Source organism: Artibeus jamaicensis, unplaced genomic scaffold (genome assembly GCF_021234435.1).
Source record: "Artibeus jamaicensis isolate MK-2021 breed Jamaican fruit bat unplaced genomic scaffold, CSHL_Jam_final contig_851, whole genome shotgun sequence".
Classification (NCBI taxonomy): Eukaryota; Metazoa; Chordata; class Mammalia; order Chiroptera; family Phyllostomidae; genus Artibeus; species Artibeus jamaicensis.
This window is the reverse complement of record NW_026521986.1, coordinates 12,610,788-12,630,824: the sequence shown is the minus strand read 5'-3', so window position 1 is coordinate 12,630,824 and position 20,037 is coordinate 12,610,788. Positions and strand designations below refer to the sequence as shown.

At 43.3% G+C, this 20,037-nt stretch overlaps 1 protein-coding gene across 1 annotated transcript in view; it reads right to left on the bottom strand.

Annotated features, from left to right (window-relative positions):
• Window positions 1-408: 408 nt before the first annotated feature.
• Window positions 409-20,037, bottom strand: part of PSEN1 (presenilin 1) — a 57,262-nt gene continuing 37,633 nt past the window's right edge. Inside the window, exons 6-12 of the mRNA XM_053673282.1 lie at window positions 19,191-19,258; window positions 16,115-16,335; window positions 13,335-13,433; window positions 10,718-10,804; window positions 7,333-7,506; window positions 6,174-6,292; window positions 409-4,872 (exon numbers count right to left, since the gene is read on the bottom strand). Of these exons, the coding sequence (XP_053529257.1) occupies window positions 4,717-4,872; window positions 6,174-6,292; window positions 7,333-7,506; window positions 10,718-10,804; window positions 13,335-13,433; window positions 16,115-16,335; window positions 19,191-19,258 (924 nt within the window). The 3' untranslated portion in view covers window positions 409-4,716. The remainder of the gene's footprint in view (window positions 4,873-6,173; window positions 6,293-7,332; window positions 7,507-10,717; window positions 10,805-13,334; window positions 13,434-16,114; window positions 16,336-19,190; window positions 19,259-20,037) is intronic.

Genomic DNA, 20,037 nt, shown 5'->3' with positions numbered 1-20,037 from the left:
ATCTGGTGGAGTTTGAGGTCAGGGTGGTAAGACAATCTACACTCTACCAGGCCAGCAAAAGTAATGTGGGTGTTTTCCATCAACACGGCCTACATGGTAGTTGTAAGACAACCCCCTAGCACATGAAATATTTGCATGGGGCTGCAACATCCATGTCCTGTAAGTTCTCGTTTCCACAGTTTTTACATCGAGTTAAACAGTTTCTAGAAAAAAGTTTTCAGACACTAAATTGTAAGAATAATTATTTTGAGGCCTCTCATACACGGATGTAGTATCACGTCCTGCAGATGCGTGGCCTGCTCGACCCAGGGCGGGAACAACGCGTTCGTGTGTCCGAACGGTGCCCGGTCGAGGCCGAGCACTTCCCATTCCACGTCATGTCCTCTCACGTAAGGAAACTAGCACAGATGCATTCATGCGGGCTTTATTCATTTGACAAATACAAGAAAATCTGCAGTCATCTATCAAAATATTATCTTATCAAGAATTTGAAAGATCTTTAAAAAAGATGTATTCACAGTCTGAATCATGTACAAAGCGGTGTCTGTAGAAGCAAAAGCCAGACTAGCAGCACGTGAGCGCAAACGATCCGCTGAATCGGCCTCCCAGCCCCATCAATCACTCAGGAAGCCAGACAGCCCTGCACTCGCTACCCCAGACAGTCGAGTTTGAAGCTGCCCTGTTGCAACAACTATTTATTTTAAAAGGAAAATTGCTTCCTGGGAAATCTTCCCTGGTACTCAGATGGGACTGAAGTGCTAACACCACATTCCAGGGCCCAGGGCAACCCCGCTACCTCCTCAGGGGAACGTTGCAATTGGTCCAGGCCCTGGGGTTCATTTGGAGGGTTTGAGGGGCTTTGAGGTGTTCATTTCAGCTCCAGGCTGATTTTCAAAAAATATTTTATTTATTTAGAGGGGAAGAGAGGGAGAGAAACACCAATGTGTGAGACACATTGATTGGTTGCCTCATGTGTCTCCCTGCACTGGGGACCTGATCTATAACCCAGGCATGTGTCCTGACCAAGAATCCAACTGGTGACCTTTTGATTCGCAGGCTGGTACTCAAGCCACACCAGCCAGGGCTCCAGGCTAATTTTTAATACACGAACCTGAGGTGTTTCCTACCCGAGGGGAGGGCTGTGCAGATCAGGCCGTCCGGGTGATTTGGGAACGTGAGCATGCTGGCAGCCTTGTTGGTACACACAGCTTGGCAATTTCAAAAAGGGCTGTGAAGGGCTGAAACCATTGTTTTTCATCTCCTGTGTTTTGGAAATTTAAACACAGGGAGTTTTCAAGGATCAATCACTTCTGGGCTCAAACTTATGACAGTGACACTGTTTCTTCCCAGGGCAAAACCCAATGTCCAGTTTTCAAGTCTCTCCCCAGACTCAACGTTCGGGATGCCCCTGGAGGTGAGGGTTCATAATGGTGGGCCAACTGTTCTTTATCGACTATCCAAAGGCGAACTTAGAGAAAAAGGTGTACTTTAAGGATAGGTTTCCGGAAGAATCAAATCACCTGTAGCACTGGTTTTGTAAGCCCTCAGTAACAGTGACTGGGAGGGGTCACTGACAAGCACCCGGTATTTTAGAGAAGTCAGCCTGCGCAGGAAAGGAAGCAATGGCGGCTGCACCCCGAGGGCGGAGCTTCCTCGTCTTTGCATCGTTAGACTCCAGCAGCATGGCAGAGCCTGACAGATCTTTCCATAGTGACACCTTTTCCTTCCAGGGCCAGATGGCAAATGTGGAAACATGCAAGGCTGGGCACTGGATGTGGGGGCCCAAGTCAGAGGCTTCCAACAGACGCCTGACCCCGGAGGGCCTTGTGTGGAAGCCTAACTTCACCTCATATTCTACAAATTGCGAACGAGACCATTTATGTAGGGCCTTTTGAAGCCAAGTGAAGGAAAGCACTGAACATATTATTTGTTCGAGCATCTATTATGGAAGGAGGGTTTTTAAAACCAAGGGAAACTTTTAGAAATGGGGGTCTGAGAGTTCAAGAGGAAAAACACCACCTGTTTAGTTGCTACTTCTAGAGTGAAATCAATCATTTGCTCAGTTATGAATGTTTCAAGCTGCTTCAAAAGCTTCTACTACTTGTGATAAATTAATCACTGACAGTGAGAGCCATGATCCGAAGACTACACACGAACCTCCTGAGAATCGAGAACAAAGAAGTGAGCCCTTGGTACGTCCACAGGCTGGTCTGTAGCACCACCCAGTACATCAACATGCTTTATTCTGGAGGTCAGGCAGAGTGACATCAGTGGACATCACTTTTTCCTTCTTTTCACTGAGCGGGGTTGGCTTGGCGGGTCACGCTTGATGGTGGGTGCTGTCGGGCTCCACAGCCACCCCCGGCCACGTGAGGGTGCGTCCTCAGTGGAATTTCTACTGTTCTCTCTCTAGTGACAATTGATTTTTCATGGTGAAAGACCAACATTTTGATACTTTCAGTAAACAAATGAATTGATTCTAGAAAGATTTGAAGAGAAAGTTCTGCGCCTGAGATCGGTGATTTAAAGAAATAAGATGTGTTCCCTCTATGCTGAGAGGTGGTTCCATCTTGTAGAAAGGGGCAGGTTTGTCGCCATCTTTCTACATGGGACAGTAACGAAGGGGGGACTCGGGCGCACACACACACACCACACAGCCTCTTTGGAGGAGCCTTTCGTGAAAGATCCCCCGCAGAGGAACTACTCGAGATCAGGGCACCCTCAAGGCGGCTCAGATCACAAACTGGTACTCAGGTGGCTTTGCTGTAGCTGTCGAATCGTGCATATTTCTAGAATACCCATGCTGCCATGTGTCTGCAGAGAAAAAGAGAATCTTGGAAAAGGGGGCTCAAAAAAACAGAGATGAGAGAACCTACTACTCCCAGCCTCTTTCTTTGCACAGCTTATTTTTCGTGCAGTCCTCAACTGCCTAATGCGAGCCAGTCTCTACCCACATTCAGGTTAGTTAGGACCAGCACACTACTCCTGAAGGTAGTTTCTAAAGAATACTCCATGACAGAAAACAAATATTCTTAACCCCAAGTACCAGTCCCAAACCAGACTGTGTGACGGGCTGAGAGAGAGCAGCAGGAGAAAGGAAAAGCTGGTCTTTCTCCAGCCACGTGGAGGAACCAGGCTTTTCTCACAGATGCTTACAGTCCGGTCACCATGGGGAAGGGCTGTGCCCGGCAAAGCTTCCCATAGAGGTGTGTGCGCCCACAGGTGATCGCTGTGTTTATGTTCTCCGTCCAACGGAACTGCGCGGCCCGGGCTCCACTGCCCAACTCACACGAAGGTCCGTTGAAACCGAAGGCAAGGCGCCCCCTGAGAGGTTCTTGGGGAACAATGTGGATCTTCTCCTTCACATCTGCCCACAGGACATTAGCGCATTTTGTCCCACTGGCTGCTGGAGGCCCCTTCTTTCTTCTGCCGGCACCTGCTTCTCCCCCAGCTCACCAAGTGAAGTCACAGCTTTCTCCAAATTCTTGCTTTGTACTGATACAACTGATTCATAACTTTACAAACCACTGTCTTTTGGCTATTGTTTTAAATTCTGACCTACTATCAGAGACAATAGGTTGTACTGCAAAAAAGAAAAACCAGGCCAGAAAGTGCTTCCCCAGCCGTGTTACTCTTCTTTAACGCTACTGTCTTTGGGTACTCGTTGTATTTGCTGCTGAAGAAATCAGACAGCGAGGCTGATAGCTCTGATTTGTAACACGGTCTTCGCACCACGGTAAGTAAAATCCTAGAACAGCGGGATCATCTGCTACCACGACAGGGCTGAGCTGTCTTGTCTGCTGCGTGAGGGAATCGCTTAGGGGGGAGTGAAGGGAGAGATGGGGGACAGAAGGCTTCGAGGGCCAGCAAACCTACGACTATGTCTAGAAATTAGGAATTTGGGGATAAACTAGAATTTACCTAAGGGTGATAGAGAATTGTTGAGTTAGAGTTCCATTACTTCCAGAAATTACTGAATTTGGAACCTGAGGTTAAGACTTTTAAGATAAAGCAACCTCAGAGAAACCCATACTGGCCTCGGGAGCAAATGGCAACCATAGATGGGAATGAGTCAGTGCTTGAGAACAAAAAGTGTCAAAATCAACTTATACATCTGACTTGGTTCAAGGTGAAAAAAGAGACTCATTTAAAAATGGTAAGTTGGCAGCAAAAAGTCTGAAAGTGAAAGTCTGAACTCCTTTCCACCTTCCCATTTTGCTGCTGGTACCTGCTCTCCATACAGTACCTCCAGAAAAGGCTTAGAATCCAGTACAGACTTAGCAGGCTGATTCTCGACATGTCATTTAAGATGATGAATCCTGTTTGGTTCAAACCCCTTCATTTAACCTTGGTAACGGCAGTCCTGAGAGTCTGGGTGTTGATGGGATCCACATGGGCCAGGCGCCAACCTGCTGGCGGCAGCACAGCGCCATCCTGGCCCGTCGCGCCTCCTCGGCCTTGTCCCACAGATCTGGTAGTTTTTGCACCAAGGGACTCAGTCCACCACAGTAATGTATGTTCAGAACCGTTTTCTGTAGACACCTCCTTCCAGTACCCAGTGGTGTAGGTGGTCAGGAAGACTTGGAAGGAAGCTGCAAAAAATCCAGCTGGCAATCTTGACTTTGTTAGGTGTGGACACAGGAAAATCAAGTTTGTCCTTCCCAGGTTTTATTATAGTTAAGGAGAAAAATCCATGGGAGTCTAATCACAAATCCGCTAAATATAAAATTGATGGAATGCTAACTGGTCCATAAAGGGTTGCACGAGATAATCTGTGGCAAAGTAGAAAACAAGCCCGAAGGTGATGGAGATGGGGAGAGCCGGCAGCGCTTTCTTGAAAATGGCGAGGAGCAGCAGTGTAAGGCACAGGCCCTGCGGGGGAGGGGAGACACAGACCCAGACGTAATCATGGAAGTATTTTGTGCAAGACAACTCAATCAATCACAAGTCTCGGTTTTAATTTAGATGATTGAACGCAGTCCTTTAAGGTTCAATTTTAGGACAAATGTTCCCATCAAACCTGGGAACAACTTTCATTTTCCTTTGCAACACAGAGTTCGTGATGCACACATTCTTGATTCTTCAACCCCTAATTCTAGGTAAGGATTAGAACCCCAAAATAAATAAAACTATTTTTGAAAAAAATTAATATGACCAAAATTTCTATCTAAAATATTGAGTTGGCTACTATGAATTTAGTTGGACTGGCTAAAATCCCAGAGGTGAAGAGCACTTCTTTATTCTGGGGTGGAGGCTGGGGGACAAGGATGCACAGATCATGCCAATAAAGGTTTATGAAAAGTACATCGCTGCTTTCTTGGAAACACAGGCCAGCCACATAATACAGTCCATTTTTTACCGTAGTTACCGAGACACTAACTATAAATTCTGGAGGCTAAGCATCATTTCAGTTAATCCAGAATAAGTAACTTCCTTCTCCAAAGATACAACACACCCAGAAAACTAACCTCAAAAAAGAAACAGGATACATAAAAATTCTGCCTGGTTATATTATCATTATCAACCACAAAAGTAATCACAAGATAAATGCAATGTAAAGGCTCCCATCTAACTTCATCTGCATATGAAACATCAGAGATTCTATTTTCAGTGAAAAAAAAGGCATAAGAACTATCTTATCAGTTATTTACTTAAATCACGGTTTTGAAAGCTTCAAGGTTCCTGCTGTGGCTCTATAAGCAAGATCTACCGGAGGCATCGTGTTAACCTTTTGTTCCTCCTGCTTCCTGCCCAGAGGAACCCATATGCTGAGCTGGTTGCATTAAATGCAAAACCACCACCAGACTCAGGGACTAAGCGAGGACCGGCTCACCCCTTTCAGACACAGCTGGTTTCCTACAGATCTATGCTGCCTGCAGCAGAGGTTCCTAATCAGAAGTACTTACACCATTTCCTGGGGAACTTTAAAAATAAGATACACTATTGAAACAAACTGAGTAAGAATGTCTCAGGGTGGGAACACACAGTTTTCGGAGGGCCCAGGGACTCTAACATGTGGCCACTGGGAGAACTGCTCAGGTGAGGTCTGATCAGTGGCTGTACAAACTCCCCAGATGACGGAACACCGGCCCAGCTGGGGTTACTCCAAGCGGCAGTGCCACCGGAGCTTTGAGGTGAGGGGTTCGGACATGTCCGCAGGAGTGTGTACTTACAATTAATATGGCTACAAAACAGGCGATGGTCGTGTTCCAGTCCCCACTGGCTGTTGCAGAAGCTTTACCGACTAGAACACTGTAGAAAATGAAATCTCCTAATCCAAGTTTCACTCCCCCTAAAAGGAAAGATCACAAACATAAAAAGTGGTAACTCTTTGCTATGATTTCACAATTCAAAAATGTCACTGCTCCACTCCACCCTGCACTGAGTAAGAAGTCAGTAATGATATCATACAAAATTAGGCTTGAGCTAGGTTTTCTCTTTTTTTCACAATAGAAGTTTCAGATTCTTTGGCTGACTTTGTGAGTGTGTGTGTGTGTGTGTGTGTGTATGTAAGATTTTATTTATTTCTTTTTGGAGAGAAGGGAAGGGAGAGAAAAAGAGAGGGAGAGAAATATCAAATGGTTGCTTCTCACACATGTCCATCCAGGGACCTAGCCCACAACCCAGTGGGCATGTGCCCTAACTGGGAATTGAACCTGCAACCTCTGGTTTTGGAGGCTGGTGCTCAATCCACTGAGCCACACCAACCAGGGCTATAAAGGCTGATTTTTAAAAGGCTGTTCCAGAAGACACATGGACCTTTTAGAAATCAGTTTCTAATGTAAATGGAGACTTTTATATTGTAAGTAACCATAAGTCTGGTTTAAAATACTAATACAGTCAGAGATGGCTGTGTAGTGGAAGATGCTGAGAGGATGAAAGAATGTTGATTATTAGTTTACACTGATCCCAGAAAAAGAAAATATTAATATGAAGTTAGAAAAAGCTTGCCAACCAAGAAAATACTAAGGTAAAAGGCTGAGACATTTAAAACCATAGGTCTCTTACAGTGAACAGTGAAAAATATTAACAAAATATTTCTACACAAGCATATTGCAGCCATGAAGTCTTATTGTAAAAACAATTTCAAAAAAATCTTTGACCTTATGAAACAAATACCAAAGGGTCAATTTCAAAAACCCCAAGGAAAACTTGACCCCGTAGCACATGGAGCTACGAGAAAAGCACCAACGATTGGTACTTCCCACTAGAAGCTGTGCTGGCATTTAGAATCAGACCGTCAGGCTCTCAATTCACCAGTGTGGGGAGAGGGTGCCGCTGCAGCACCCAAAAGGACCCGTGGCCCTCCCCCGAGGACGGATGTGCACGTACTTTCCTCCGGGTCCTCGCTGGCGACGATGCTGCTGGACAGCTCCTGCACGGCAGCCCGGGACTCGGCCGTGGAGCGATGCGGTCCCAGACGACTGTCCCTCTGGGCCTCCCACTCCTCACTGAAGCCACCGTCATCACTCTCTGCCACAGGGTCTTGTGGCTCACTCTCTGTGCCTTCAAGAAAAAGAAGAAAATGCTAATATTCAGCTCTGATATTCAGACAAATTCTTAATGTCTTTAAGAAAACTACATGGAAACAGTAACTACCTGACTGTCATTGTAACTGGGATAGGAGGCTCTGAAAGCACAAAACACGGGCTGCAGCGGGGTCTGCTGGCAGCTCACACAAGAGCCAACCCCCTACCCCTTTTCCTGAGGGCAGAGCCCGATGTGTTTGGGTTTCCACCGCTCAGCTCCCCACCTGAGTCTGGTGGTAAATCCCGGCCAGGCCAAGCCAAGCAGGGCACTCCCACCCTTCCTCTTCCCAGGGAGAGCGCTGAGGCTGCAGGTTTGGTGCCGGTCAGTGTGTGTGATGGGGCAAAGCCTGCTGGCAATTTGGGGGGATCTCCCTCACTGTTTAAGAAAAACTTAGGAAGACACTACCACCCCTTTGTTTCCCAGGTATTGTTTTATCTGGACGTGTTGCCTAGACCCGCACTTGTCATCTGTGATCACCAGGAGCAGGGGCCAGGGCCACGCCTGTACCTAAGGACGGCACAGCAGGAAAACGGAACAAACCTGAGCCCTTGGTAACACCAGTGAGCCACTAAATTAACCAGTCACACAGATGTCCACACCTCAGGATTCTGGTCACGTGAGAGAACACATTCCCTCTTTGTTTAAAGCCAATGAGTTGGGTTTTCCGATGTCTACAGTTGAAAGCTTTCTAACCGATGGCACTTGGCACTGGCTTTAGTGACTGGGTTACAAAAGTGGACCATTCCTGGCAGCAGGGAGGAGGGAGGGGAGGCAGTGCGTTTTTAATGGGCCAGTCGTTCGGTCACAAGGATGGTCGGTCTGGCTGAGCATCGTGAGCCTAACACAACAGTCTCAAAACTGTTCCGCATATCAAAAATAATCAAAATGCGTTAAGTTGATCCTCTCTTTCCTTTTTTTTAAAAGTAAAAGTGACGTGTGCTCATAGCAGAGGTAGATTTACCACAATAAATAGAGCCTGCACACTTCAGGCCTCACTTTGCGTGGACTGTTTTTTCTGGGAGGGGCCCTCACTATTTTGTATTTATAATTTGTATCCTTTTTCTTAGCCAGGGCTCCACAAAATTGGAATCTTCCCTGGTTTGGAGTTTATGAAATCATATAAGCATAAGGTTTATAAATAAAAACAGCAGCCCCTGCTCTGCCTCCCCCTCCCCCTTCAGCTGTTTCCTTTGGCATCAACCTCCATAATTAATTATCAGCAGCGTGAGCGCAGTACCGTATCTGATGTTTCTGTTTTAGGTTAAAACTCAGTCACTTCCTTCAGAGAAATAAAACACAGCTCCCATACTCATGCAAATTTAACTCTCCCTCTATTCTCAATATGTCGTTATTTTATGCTTAGTTCAGTTTTCATGCTATCATAATGCAAACAGTATTTACAACTAAACTATTTCATTACAACGAAAATGTGCTCTAATTACACAAGCTTCTTTTGTATAAGTTCCTCCCCACTTCCCAGAAAACTGCCTCATGTCCCCTGTAACTAATTCTCTGTGTATTGTGACCAACTCATCCTCAAACTCCTAACAACGCTGACACCCAGATAAGCCCCCGGGCTATTACGTTTTCCTTGCACAGACACCCCTCTGGGAGTCCCGGCCAGTTCGCTCCAGTCTAGCCTCTGGCTCCTCTAGCAGCGGCTGTCAACTAGAAGGCAGTGCCTCCCCTCCAGGGGTGTCTGGAAATGACTGTGATGGAGGTTTGGTAACTCTCATACTGTGAGACCAATATGAGCATTTATTCAGTGGGTGAGGGGCCACAAATGGTCCAAGTCCTGCACTGTGAGACGCCCCACACCACGAAGCACTGCCCCACCCAAAATACCAGTAGCAGGCCCACCTAAGAACACTGTGGTTCATCCAGCTCCTCCTCACTTCAAGGCCCTTGCCCAAGTTTCCTCTTCTGGAAAGCTCTTCCCTTCCTCAGCTGGCCATCTAGTACCACCTCCTCAGGGAAGCCTTCCTTGACTTTTCAGAATAAATGAGATGCCTGTGCTTCCATAGCAACTTACACTTCTCTTCCACAGGACTTATCACAGCTGTATGAATTACTTGTTGACTGTCTGTGTCTCCCCAAATAGAGGCTATAAGCCCCACAGGGCCGGGATACCTCCCGCAGCGCTATACCCCGAGTGCCTAGCAAAATATCAGGCACATGGTCAGGTGCTCAATCAACACTTGTCAAAAGAACAAAGCCTTCATGCGCCAAACACACACTTAAAATCACATACATATAAACATATACATTCATAAGCATCTAACCTTTTCATTTTCTTTGGCTTAACACAGGTTAAAACAATAACCAGACTTACAGCAGTCATTTCCAATCTATTTCCTACTTCCCTGGTAGGTCTCCTGTCGATACGTCACCCTGCTCTGCTGCCGTGCTGGCTGCAGAACGAGCCTGGTATCTCTGGGCCTCAAACAGGAATTTTCTCGGTCACCCGACAGCTAAAACAGCAGCTCACCTGACTCCATAAAACCTACACGCTTCCTTTCCTGACCAAGAGGAACTCGGGAAAGGCCCCGTTCACTTCCCTCCCCACCCTTCATTCTGCCTGTTTTTCGGCTTCCTCATAAGGTTAGTCCTTCACTTTTCTTTAAAAAAAAGTTTCCTTTTTCTCGACTATGGATAGTTTTGTCGGTCCTGACTTAAGTTCTCCTTAATGTCGTCCGCAGGCTCTGCGCCTGGACCTTTCAACCTCCCGTCCCCGGCCGTCGCCACTGTCCCCCTCCGGAAGGCCGCGTCCACCTGGAAGAGTTCATCTTGTCAGTATAAACAGCATCACATATAAAAGTAAAGTTATTTTTAAGTTATTCTGGCCATGTCAGTCAAGAGATTCTCATTTTTAACATGTCTAGAGGGAGAACGTACTTTTTCTTTTTAAAATCGGCCCCAACTTGAACCTTCCCAGACTGGTATTAGTGGGATTCAACAGCAGACATTCTTAGCCTGCGGTGCTTTGGCTGTCCTGTTGGGTTTGCGGCATCTGATCCCCTTAATATTTATCTGTATTTACTAGGTATTACTACTGCTTTCAGGAGATTTTCAAAGGAATCTGTGACCAAAGAAGGAGGTTAAAATGATCACTTTATAACTCACTGTTAGTCCGTAAGAGGACGATGACCCTAAAAAACCAGGATATTCCCAAGTAGAAGTCGCCTACCTTGTGCATTGTAACTGGAGTTTTTGGATGCCTTCCTCTGGGCTTCGGGGTCTCCTTTCGCCATATTCACCAGCCACACCATGGTCGCTGTTGAGAAAGACAGAAGTCCAAGTGAGCATGGGAAACACAGAAGGAAGTGAGAACAGGCCCTCAGTCCTCTACACAGACCACCAATGTCCTTAATGCACCTTAAGAATCCTTAACGATCAGAAGTAAATGTATATTAAAAACCACAAAAGGTTCTCTTTGATTCTGGCATATAAAAAAATTCTGAAATGGAGTGTTACTGGAGCTTTAAAAGTGCAGCTGCTATTGTAAAACTGTTCTTCATTTACAGTTCCTGAAAAGTAACCGAAAGAAAAGCTGGTCAGGCCAGCAAGATTCCACTGAGACAACAGCTGGACTAGTTGAATTTCCTAAAATAGCATAAATTCAATGATAAAAATTATTTCTTGGAACCAAATTAGAGAAGAAACTGGGGCTCACAAGAGTTTCAGATGTTTATCGTAATTCTAAAAATGCATGGAATAAGTTTCCTTCATATTATGTCTCACTTCTGGGACTTAATAATGCTAATCCGTGTTACACAGAGAGAGTAAGAAAGAAGGTTAAAAGCAATCAACGAAGGGGAGAGTCCACTGGCCTCTTCTATGTCCCTTCCACAAACATATAGCTATATAAATCTAGGTACACACGCACACCTGTTACATTTCAGCTAAGAGACAATATGAGTACTTTAAAATGGCAAAGTGATATATTGCAGGGGAATGAAAAAGGGTACAGATGCTCCTGGACGGGAATTTGGGAACATTTAACAAAACTACATATGCAATAACCCTTCGACCCAGGAATACCACTGCTGGGGAATTTACCCTGAAAATACACCAACAATAATATAAAAATACATAAAAACACATACCATACAGGGCCACGGCAAGAATCGAAAACTCAGCCTAGTCAGAGTAAGCAATTTTAAACAAAATACTTGGCATCTATGTCTCCCTGATTTTTTATCACTGATTTTTCATTATACTCATGTTCCTAATACTCTTATGATATAAAAGAAATGCACAGCCGAAGAGGATGAAGTTTATAGTAGGCACACTTATTCGTGGCTTTGTTACTTGAGGTCAAACAAGTTACGTTATACAATAACAACGAACTGATCGAATCCAACAAAAGCCAGCCAGGCAACACCCTGTTCAACTGAATCCAAACCCATGTAAGAGAAACAGAAGGGCAACCACCTTGTACAAGGCTTACGGATTTCTGTAGCCTTCTTGACAACAAAGGCAGCAGGTATTTATTTGATTTATGCAAGTATAAAAATATTGCTACAAATTCTTTTAACATTTAAAATCACTACAGAAACTAGGGTCAATAGACTCTATAAAGGGCGTAATAGTAAACATTTCAGGATTGTGGGTCACATCTGGTCGCCCTCACATTTTCTTTTTTCTTCTTGTTTCTTTACTCTTCTGCTCAAGAACTTTTCAGGATTCTCCAGTGATCGTGAAAAGCATACAGAGATCTAAACCAGGCACTCTAAGCCCCAATCCGCCTTTCCAAACTCTTCCAGGTACTCTTCCCATTTTGTACTTCATGTTCCAGTCAAACGGAACACTCTGACTTTATAAAGAGGTCCCACATTTACACCTCCAACCCATTCTTACTGACGAGACCACACTGGGAGCCCACTTCCATCTGTGCTTGCCAGAATCCAGCCCATTTGTAAAAGAGTCGATCAAAACGTTCTCTTCCACGAAGTCTTCCCTGATTCCCCAGCCAGATTTTCCTTCTTTTGAACTCTCTCTACATTTTGTGTCTCTTCTGAATCTGATAACATTCTGTCTTGGATGTTACTCATTTACATACCTGTCCTATCTCACCTCTAAATCATAAGCAAATGAGCTGAGGGAAGGTAAAGTATCTCACTCATCTTTCTGTCCCTCTCAGTGCTCTGTGGGAGATCAGGTCCATGCCCAATTGAATGATGGGAAGAGTATGACTCTAAAAAAAAGGCAAACACATTCTGAAGGAACAGTATAATTCTTTCATAAGTGAGGGCAAGGGTCACCTGCAATACATGTATGTAGCAAGTACTCAGTAACACTTGCCTAGTGATTTTAAGTGTGTGAATACTGGCTTCCCAACTTCTAAATATTTCTTCTATCTGTACACATATTTTTTAAAATATTTATTTATTTGTTTGTTTGTTTATTTATTTATCTTTTAGAGGGGAAGGAGAGAGGGAGAGAAACATCAATTTATGGTTGCCTTTCATGCGTCCCCTGCTGGGAACTGGCCTACAGGAAACCAGCCTGCAACCCAGAAATGTGTCCTGACTGGGAATCAAACCGGAATCCTCTGGTTCGCAGGCCTGTGCTCAATCCACTGAGCTACACCAGCCAGGGCCTGTATACATATTAAAAACTCTTGAACCAATGTCAGGTAGAAGATAGCAATTTTCAGGGAAAACAGAGACTTGCAAGAGTCCCATTGAAATGCCGTGCATCCAGGATGAGACGGGGCACCAGGACAATGCCCGTACTTACATGTGTCGGTCTATATACATTCTAAGCTTTTTACTAATTTCACACCATCGTGAAATACTCACAAGAGTAAATGAGGGCTGGAAATAGAGTTTCATTTCTCTCCTGAGCTGTTTCAACCAGCATACGAAGTGGGCCTTTTGGACACAAAACAGCCACTAAGTCTAGAAAGAAAAATAGAAACGACATCTGAAAAAAACTATTGGCCAAACTTGTATATGTGTTTGTTAGAGAGAAATCAACCAACAGAAAAGGTTTAATTTTTTTATGCAAACGATGTTGAATGAATATGAAATAAATAGCAGGTAAACTGATGGAGGGGCAATCTAAACAAAATACGCTAAAGCATACAGAAGGCCTGTGCAAATTTCATTTTAGTTTTGACTGTTACTTGGTTAGTTTACAACGTATCATCACTGGGTTCTAGGAGTAAGTCTTCCCAGTTTGAAAAAAGAGACAGATAATAAGACGAAACTATTCTAAAGCAGTACACTTGTCAATTTCCAATAAGCTGAAACAGGCACAAGCCATTTCCAAACACCTATGAGCCGCAGAAGCTTTACTCTAAAAGGAAGTTAATAAAAGTATTTGCTTAAATTTTTCAAAATATAAAGAGCAGAGAAGAGATTTGTCTCCTCTCCTGTTAAAAGATAGTACATGTACAATACTACTTAGGGGAACTTAAAACAAAAGGAGTAAATTTAAACATAACAAAATAACTAATAAAACTTTCCATGATAGAGTTTAACATTTCTTTAGTTCTCCTGTCAAAGGCACTTCAAGTTTAGGTTTTAGAACATACATATTTTCACAGAACAGCAACTCAGAGAAGAAACAATATGCCTAAATTATTTTTTTAAACACTTTATATTTATTTATTTTAGAGAGGGGAAGAGAAAGGGAAGGAGAGGGAGAGGGAGAGAAACATCAATGTGTGGTTGTTTCTCATGTGCCTCCTACTGGGGACCTGGCCTGCAACCCGGGCATGTGCCCTGACTGGGAATCAAACTGGAGACCCTTTGGTTCTCAGGCCAGCACTCAATCCACTGAGCCACACCAGCCAGGCCTGCCTAAGTTATTCTTGATTCTACCACCATCTCTTTCCATCAACAGCAATTTTTCTTACATTTTCTGTTGTGAAAATTCAGAATGTAGAAAATTTGAACATTTAAAAGTATAAACCGGTTACAGCTGTGTTTGTGAAGGAAGACTTGACAGTGTGTGTCGACATAACAATCACTCAGGTGCATTTAGTTAAAAAACCCCTCACACCTGCGAACGGTCATGTCTGTACACTATTGCTGCTACTACTAATGTAGCAAAACACACACACACACAAGAAACTGCTACTCTTACTGCTTCCACTACACTTTGTTTTGAATAGAAAAGGAAAATTTGCTGTGCTCCAAAGTAATGAGATTTTCGACCTGTTTGAGGCTGCCACGTCCTGTCACTATCTTGGTTTTCTGACGCACTTCTTCTTATAGAATTGCTAAGTAATAAACTCCCTTATTTCTCGAGTAATTGAAGTGAATTAATAACCTTTGTGACAATATAAAGTATATCGAGACCTTGTGAAAATGAAATTGAGAATCATTACTCGAAATTAAATCCGCGACTGTTCAACCGGCACGCCGCGAGAAGCCTACTGGCGTGCCGTGAGAGTTTCTAAAACAGGTGATACCTGACAGGTAGTCAGGGGCGCTGACCTCCTTTCCCTCAGAGTGTCAAATAAAAAACACCCAACGCAACAACAGCTGTTCTGTGTGAATGAATCAAAATTATACCTGTTTTTGTCAGATCAGCAAAAAATGCATTTTTTGGTGTGCTGCAGAATTTTAGTAATTAGTTTGTGTGTGCCATGAGATGAAAAAGGTAGGAAATTGCTGCTCTAAATATTCGATACACGTCTTGTATTTTAAAGGAACTCAAAGCTCCAGAAGTAATTATTTGTATAATGTTTAGAAGTAATAAAGAGTTGATGGAGAGAAAGTGTACTATAGTAGAAAGAATACTGAATTTGGGATTCTCATTCTACATCAAACAGTATAAGCTTAGGCAAATACTTTACCTTTATAAACTTCAGGTTTCTTAGCAGTAAAACAAGGACCAGTGCCTTGTTTACTTCATAGGATTATACAGAAGAAAAAAAAAAAAAGGAACAGCTGATACTTATTGACAGATACTGTTCTATGCGTATTCTATGTATTGTTCGATTTGACCTTCCTAATAACGAAGACTTAGGGCTTAAATAATATGTCTGTGGTCACGTAGCTAACGAGTGACAGAGTAGAAGAGTCTGGATTTGAACCCAGGCAGCCCTTCTCCAGAACCAGTATTTTATCTTTAAATACCCAAAATGGAACCAGGCTCATTATTACTCTTCATTACAAACCCCCCTGATTACGGAAACACGGCATATTTAATTAAATTCTAACTTGCTCTATATGTCATACTGGTGCTCTATGAGGCCCGCAGCCCGAGACCGGTAAGGAAGGTGAAAGTTCCACTGAACACCTGGTTCAGAGCCCAGCACTGTGTACTGTGAGGAGTGCTGAGTGCTGGCCTGCATTTCCAAGGGTTGCCTCTCAGTCTTCTGACCAGAAATCTGTGGACCTTCCACTAGTCTATCACCGAGTTAAACTGGAGGTGGTAATAAAGTGTTTTTTAAGAACTTAACCTCGAAAAAATTGAAATCTTTACATGGAAAACATACCATAGCTAATTAACTACTTACTGAAGACCTGTGGGATACAACCACTATCATTTCTAAAGTCGAGATAACTGGGAAGGAAAATACACCAGTGAGGTATTTCTATGACAAAGTATGCATCCCGGGTTTTACCGTATACTGAAATCACTGCCAGGATGAGCCACGCAGTCCACTCTGGGAGGTACTTGATAAACACCAAGGCCATGAGGGCGCTGATCATGATGAGATAGGCCTGCTGGAGCCGCAGAGGGCCTTTCCAATGAATGGCGATCATTCCCACCACACCGAAATTCCAGATCAGGAGTGCAACAGTGATGTAGTCCATGGCAACGTTGTAGGTCTTAAACACTTCCCTAAACAAATTAAACAGAGATGTAATATGATTTATGTGCAATAATTTTTATCAAAACACTGCTTAGAACTAGAGTTCCCAAATATTTGATATTCATATCCCATCTTCATATTTTTATATCAACTGTACTGTTATTTAACATTTTTCTTTAAATTAATTTACTTTTTCCCTCAAGTTATTTTAACAGAAAACTACCATTCATATAAATGGGAAACCAGTACCATAGACTACAGTTGTAAAAAATACAAACACTAAAAAAAGGCCACATACCACCTAAAATACCATTCTATGCTTTGGGAAGCTCTCATTTAAAACATCAAACATTGGGCCCTGGCTGGTGTAGCTCAGTGGATTGAGCACAGGCCTGCAAAACAAAAACTCGCAGTTCAATCCCCAGTCAGGGCACTTGCCTGGGTTGTACAGACCAGTTCCTGGCAGGGGGTGCACAAGAGGCAACCATACATTGATATTTCTCTCCCTCTCTCCTTCCTTTCCCCTTTAAAGATAAAGAAATAAAACCTGCCCTGGCTGGTGTGGCTCAGTGGATTGAGCATGGGCCTGCAAACCAGAGTATTGCAGTTCAATTCCCAGTCGGGGCACATGCCTGGGTTGCAGGCCAGTTTCCAGCAGGGGACACATGAGAGGCAACCATACATTGATATTTCTCTCCCTCTCTCCTTCCCTTCCCCTCTAAAGATAAATAAATAAATAAATCTTAAAAAAAAAAAAAAAGAAATAAAACCTTAAAAAATAATAATAAAAAAATCAAACACTGGGCCCTGGCTATCAGCCCAAGAACTGAAAGATCACATATTCAATTCCCAGTCAGAGCACACGCCCAGAGGTTGTGCGTCTGGTAGGGGCACATATGAAAGGCAACCAACTGATGTTTCTCTCTCACAATCCATGTTTCTTTTAATTAAAAAGAAATACTTTTTATTGATTATGGTTTTACAGTTGTCCCAATTTTTCTCCCTTTGCCCCCCTCCACCTGGTGCTCCCATCCCTTCCACCCTCCCCCAGTTCATGTCAATGGGCCGTGCATAGTTCTTCGGCTTCTCCACTTTTCACACTGTTCTTAACATCCCGTCTATTTTGTACCCGACAATTTATATTTCTTAATCCCTGCACCTTTCCCCCCATTTTTCCCCTTCCCTTTTCCCAACTGATAACCCTCCAAATAATCTCCATATCTAAGATTCTGTTCCTATTTTGGCTGTTTTCTTAGTTTGTTTTTTTAGATTCAGTTAGTTGTTGACAGTTGTGAATTTGTTGCCCTTTTAATGTTCCTCGTTTTGATCGTCTTTTTCTTAAATAAGTCCTTTTAACATTCCATATAATAATGGCTTGGTGACGATGAACTCCTTTAGCCTTATCTTGTCTGGAAAGCATTTTATCTGCCCTTCCATTCTAAATGATAGCTTTGCTGGGTGAGTAACTAGGTTGTAGGTCCTTGCTTTTCATCACTTTGAATACTTCTTCCCAGACCCTTCTTGCCTGCAAAGTTTCTTTTGAGAAATCAGCTGATAGTCTTATGAGGAGACTATCTCCTTAGGAATCTCCTTTGTAGGTAACTAACTGCTTTTCTCTTGCTGCTTGTAAGATTCTCTCTTTATCTTTAACCTCTGGCATTTTAATTATGATGTGTCTTGGTGTGTTCCTCCTTAGGTCCAATGCCTTTGGAACTTTCTGGGCTTCCTGGACTTCTTGGAAGTCTATTTTCTTCGCCAGATTGGGGAAGTTCTCCATTATTTTTTCAAACAAGTTTTCAATTTCTTGCTCTTCCTCTTCTCCTGGCATCCCCATGGATTTGGATGTTGGTATATCTGGAGATGTTCCAGAGACTTCTTAGTCTATCCTCTTTTTGAATTATTTTTCTTTCTTGCTGTTCTAATTGAATGCTTTTGTTTTCCTTATGTTTCAAACCATTGATCTGATTCTCAGCTTCACCCTCTCAACTGCTGATTCCCTGTAGATTTTTCTTTACTGCACTTAGTGTAACCCTCATTTCTTCCTGGGCCATTTTTATGCTATTGCCATACTCAGTGAATTCTTTGAGCATCCTGATAACCAGTGTCTTGAACTCTGCATCTGATGGGTTGGTTACTTCTGTTTTAATTCTTTTTCTGGAGTTTTGTTCTGATCCTTCATTTGGGCCACATTTCTTGGTCTCCTCAATTTGGGAGCCTCCCTGTCTATTAGATAGAGCTGCTTTGACTCCCCTAGTAGCGTGGCCTATTGCAAAAGGGCATACCTGTAAATTATGTGGGGTGGGGTCTTAGGTGATTGCCAGGGTGGAGAAACCCATTCCACGGTTCTGTGGCTCTCTATGGGTGAGGGCTCGGAGGGGGGACGATGCCACTGCCTGGGTGCTAGAGGTCTGCCCGGGAGGAAGCTGTTTCCCGGCACTTGCCTTGTTTCCAGTCACTTCACTTTCTTCCTGTATGCCACTTGTGCCCTCTCAGCTTTTGCCCTGGTGCTGAATCCCAGAGAGGTGGGTCTCAGTAAGTCATAAGTCCGTAGGGACCCTGTAAGAGGAGCCTTCTGAGAATCCGGCAGTTTCTTCTACCACCCCAACTCCCACTGGTTTTTATAGCCAGAAGTCCTGGTGGATTTATCTTCCTGGTGCTGGACCCCGGGCTGCTGGGTGGTCTGGTTTGGAGTTGGGAATGCTCACTCCTGAGATATCCCTCCTGATAATATTAACTTGTCTTAGATACACCAAGTTTGACCTATCTATGGAAACAATTATAACTAAAGAGTAATTCATCAATAAAGGACATGGCTTTAAGTGACTAACAGAAACCCCAAACAGAATTAATTTCTAAAAATTAGACCAAATATTTCACCACTTACCCCAAATAAATGAATGAGAAAAAGAACAGCAACAATAGAGATGAAATAATAAGCCAGGCATGGATGACCTAGAAAAGAAAGAATTTCAATATAATTAACAGATCACATAATACTAAAAAATTACAAGCTTCTTAACTTCAAAAATAGTAAGTTATTTCTGTATATATTATTCTTTTCAAGTGACCAAACCACAAATGGCTTTGGGTTCAGTGCATTCTTATATAGAACTCCTTGGAGCGGAACAACTTTTAAGTAAACAGAAATTTCAGCAAGACATATATATATAGACACTTGTTCCTTCAGAAATAGGGGAAATTTTGAAAAGAATGAATTTTAAAATACCAAATTATCAACAGAGTCAACAGTTGACATTTAAACTTTAAAGCAGCAGTATTATCAAGATGCTCAGCATCACTAGCCATCAGAGAGATGCAAATTAAAGCCACAATGAGATACCACTTCACGCCAGTCAGAATGGCCACCATAAAAAAATCAAGAAACAAGTGTTGGACAGGATGCAGAGAAAAGGGAACCCTAGTGCACTCTTGGTGGGAAAGACTGGTGCAGCCACTGTGGAAAACAGTATGGAATTTCCTCAGAAAACAAAAAATAAAACTGCCTTTTGACCCGGCAATTCCACTGCTGAGATTATACCCTAAGAATCCTGAAACACCAATTCAAAAGAACCTATGCACCCTACTGTTCATAGCAGCACAATTAAAAATAGCCAAGTGTTGGAAGCAACCTAAATGCCTGTGAGTAAATGAGTGGATCAAAAAACTATGGTACATTTGCACAATGGAACTCTATGCAGCAGAAAGAAAGGAGGAGCTCCTGCCCTCTGTGA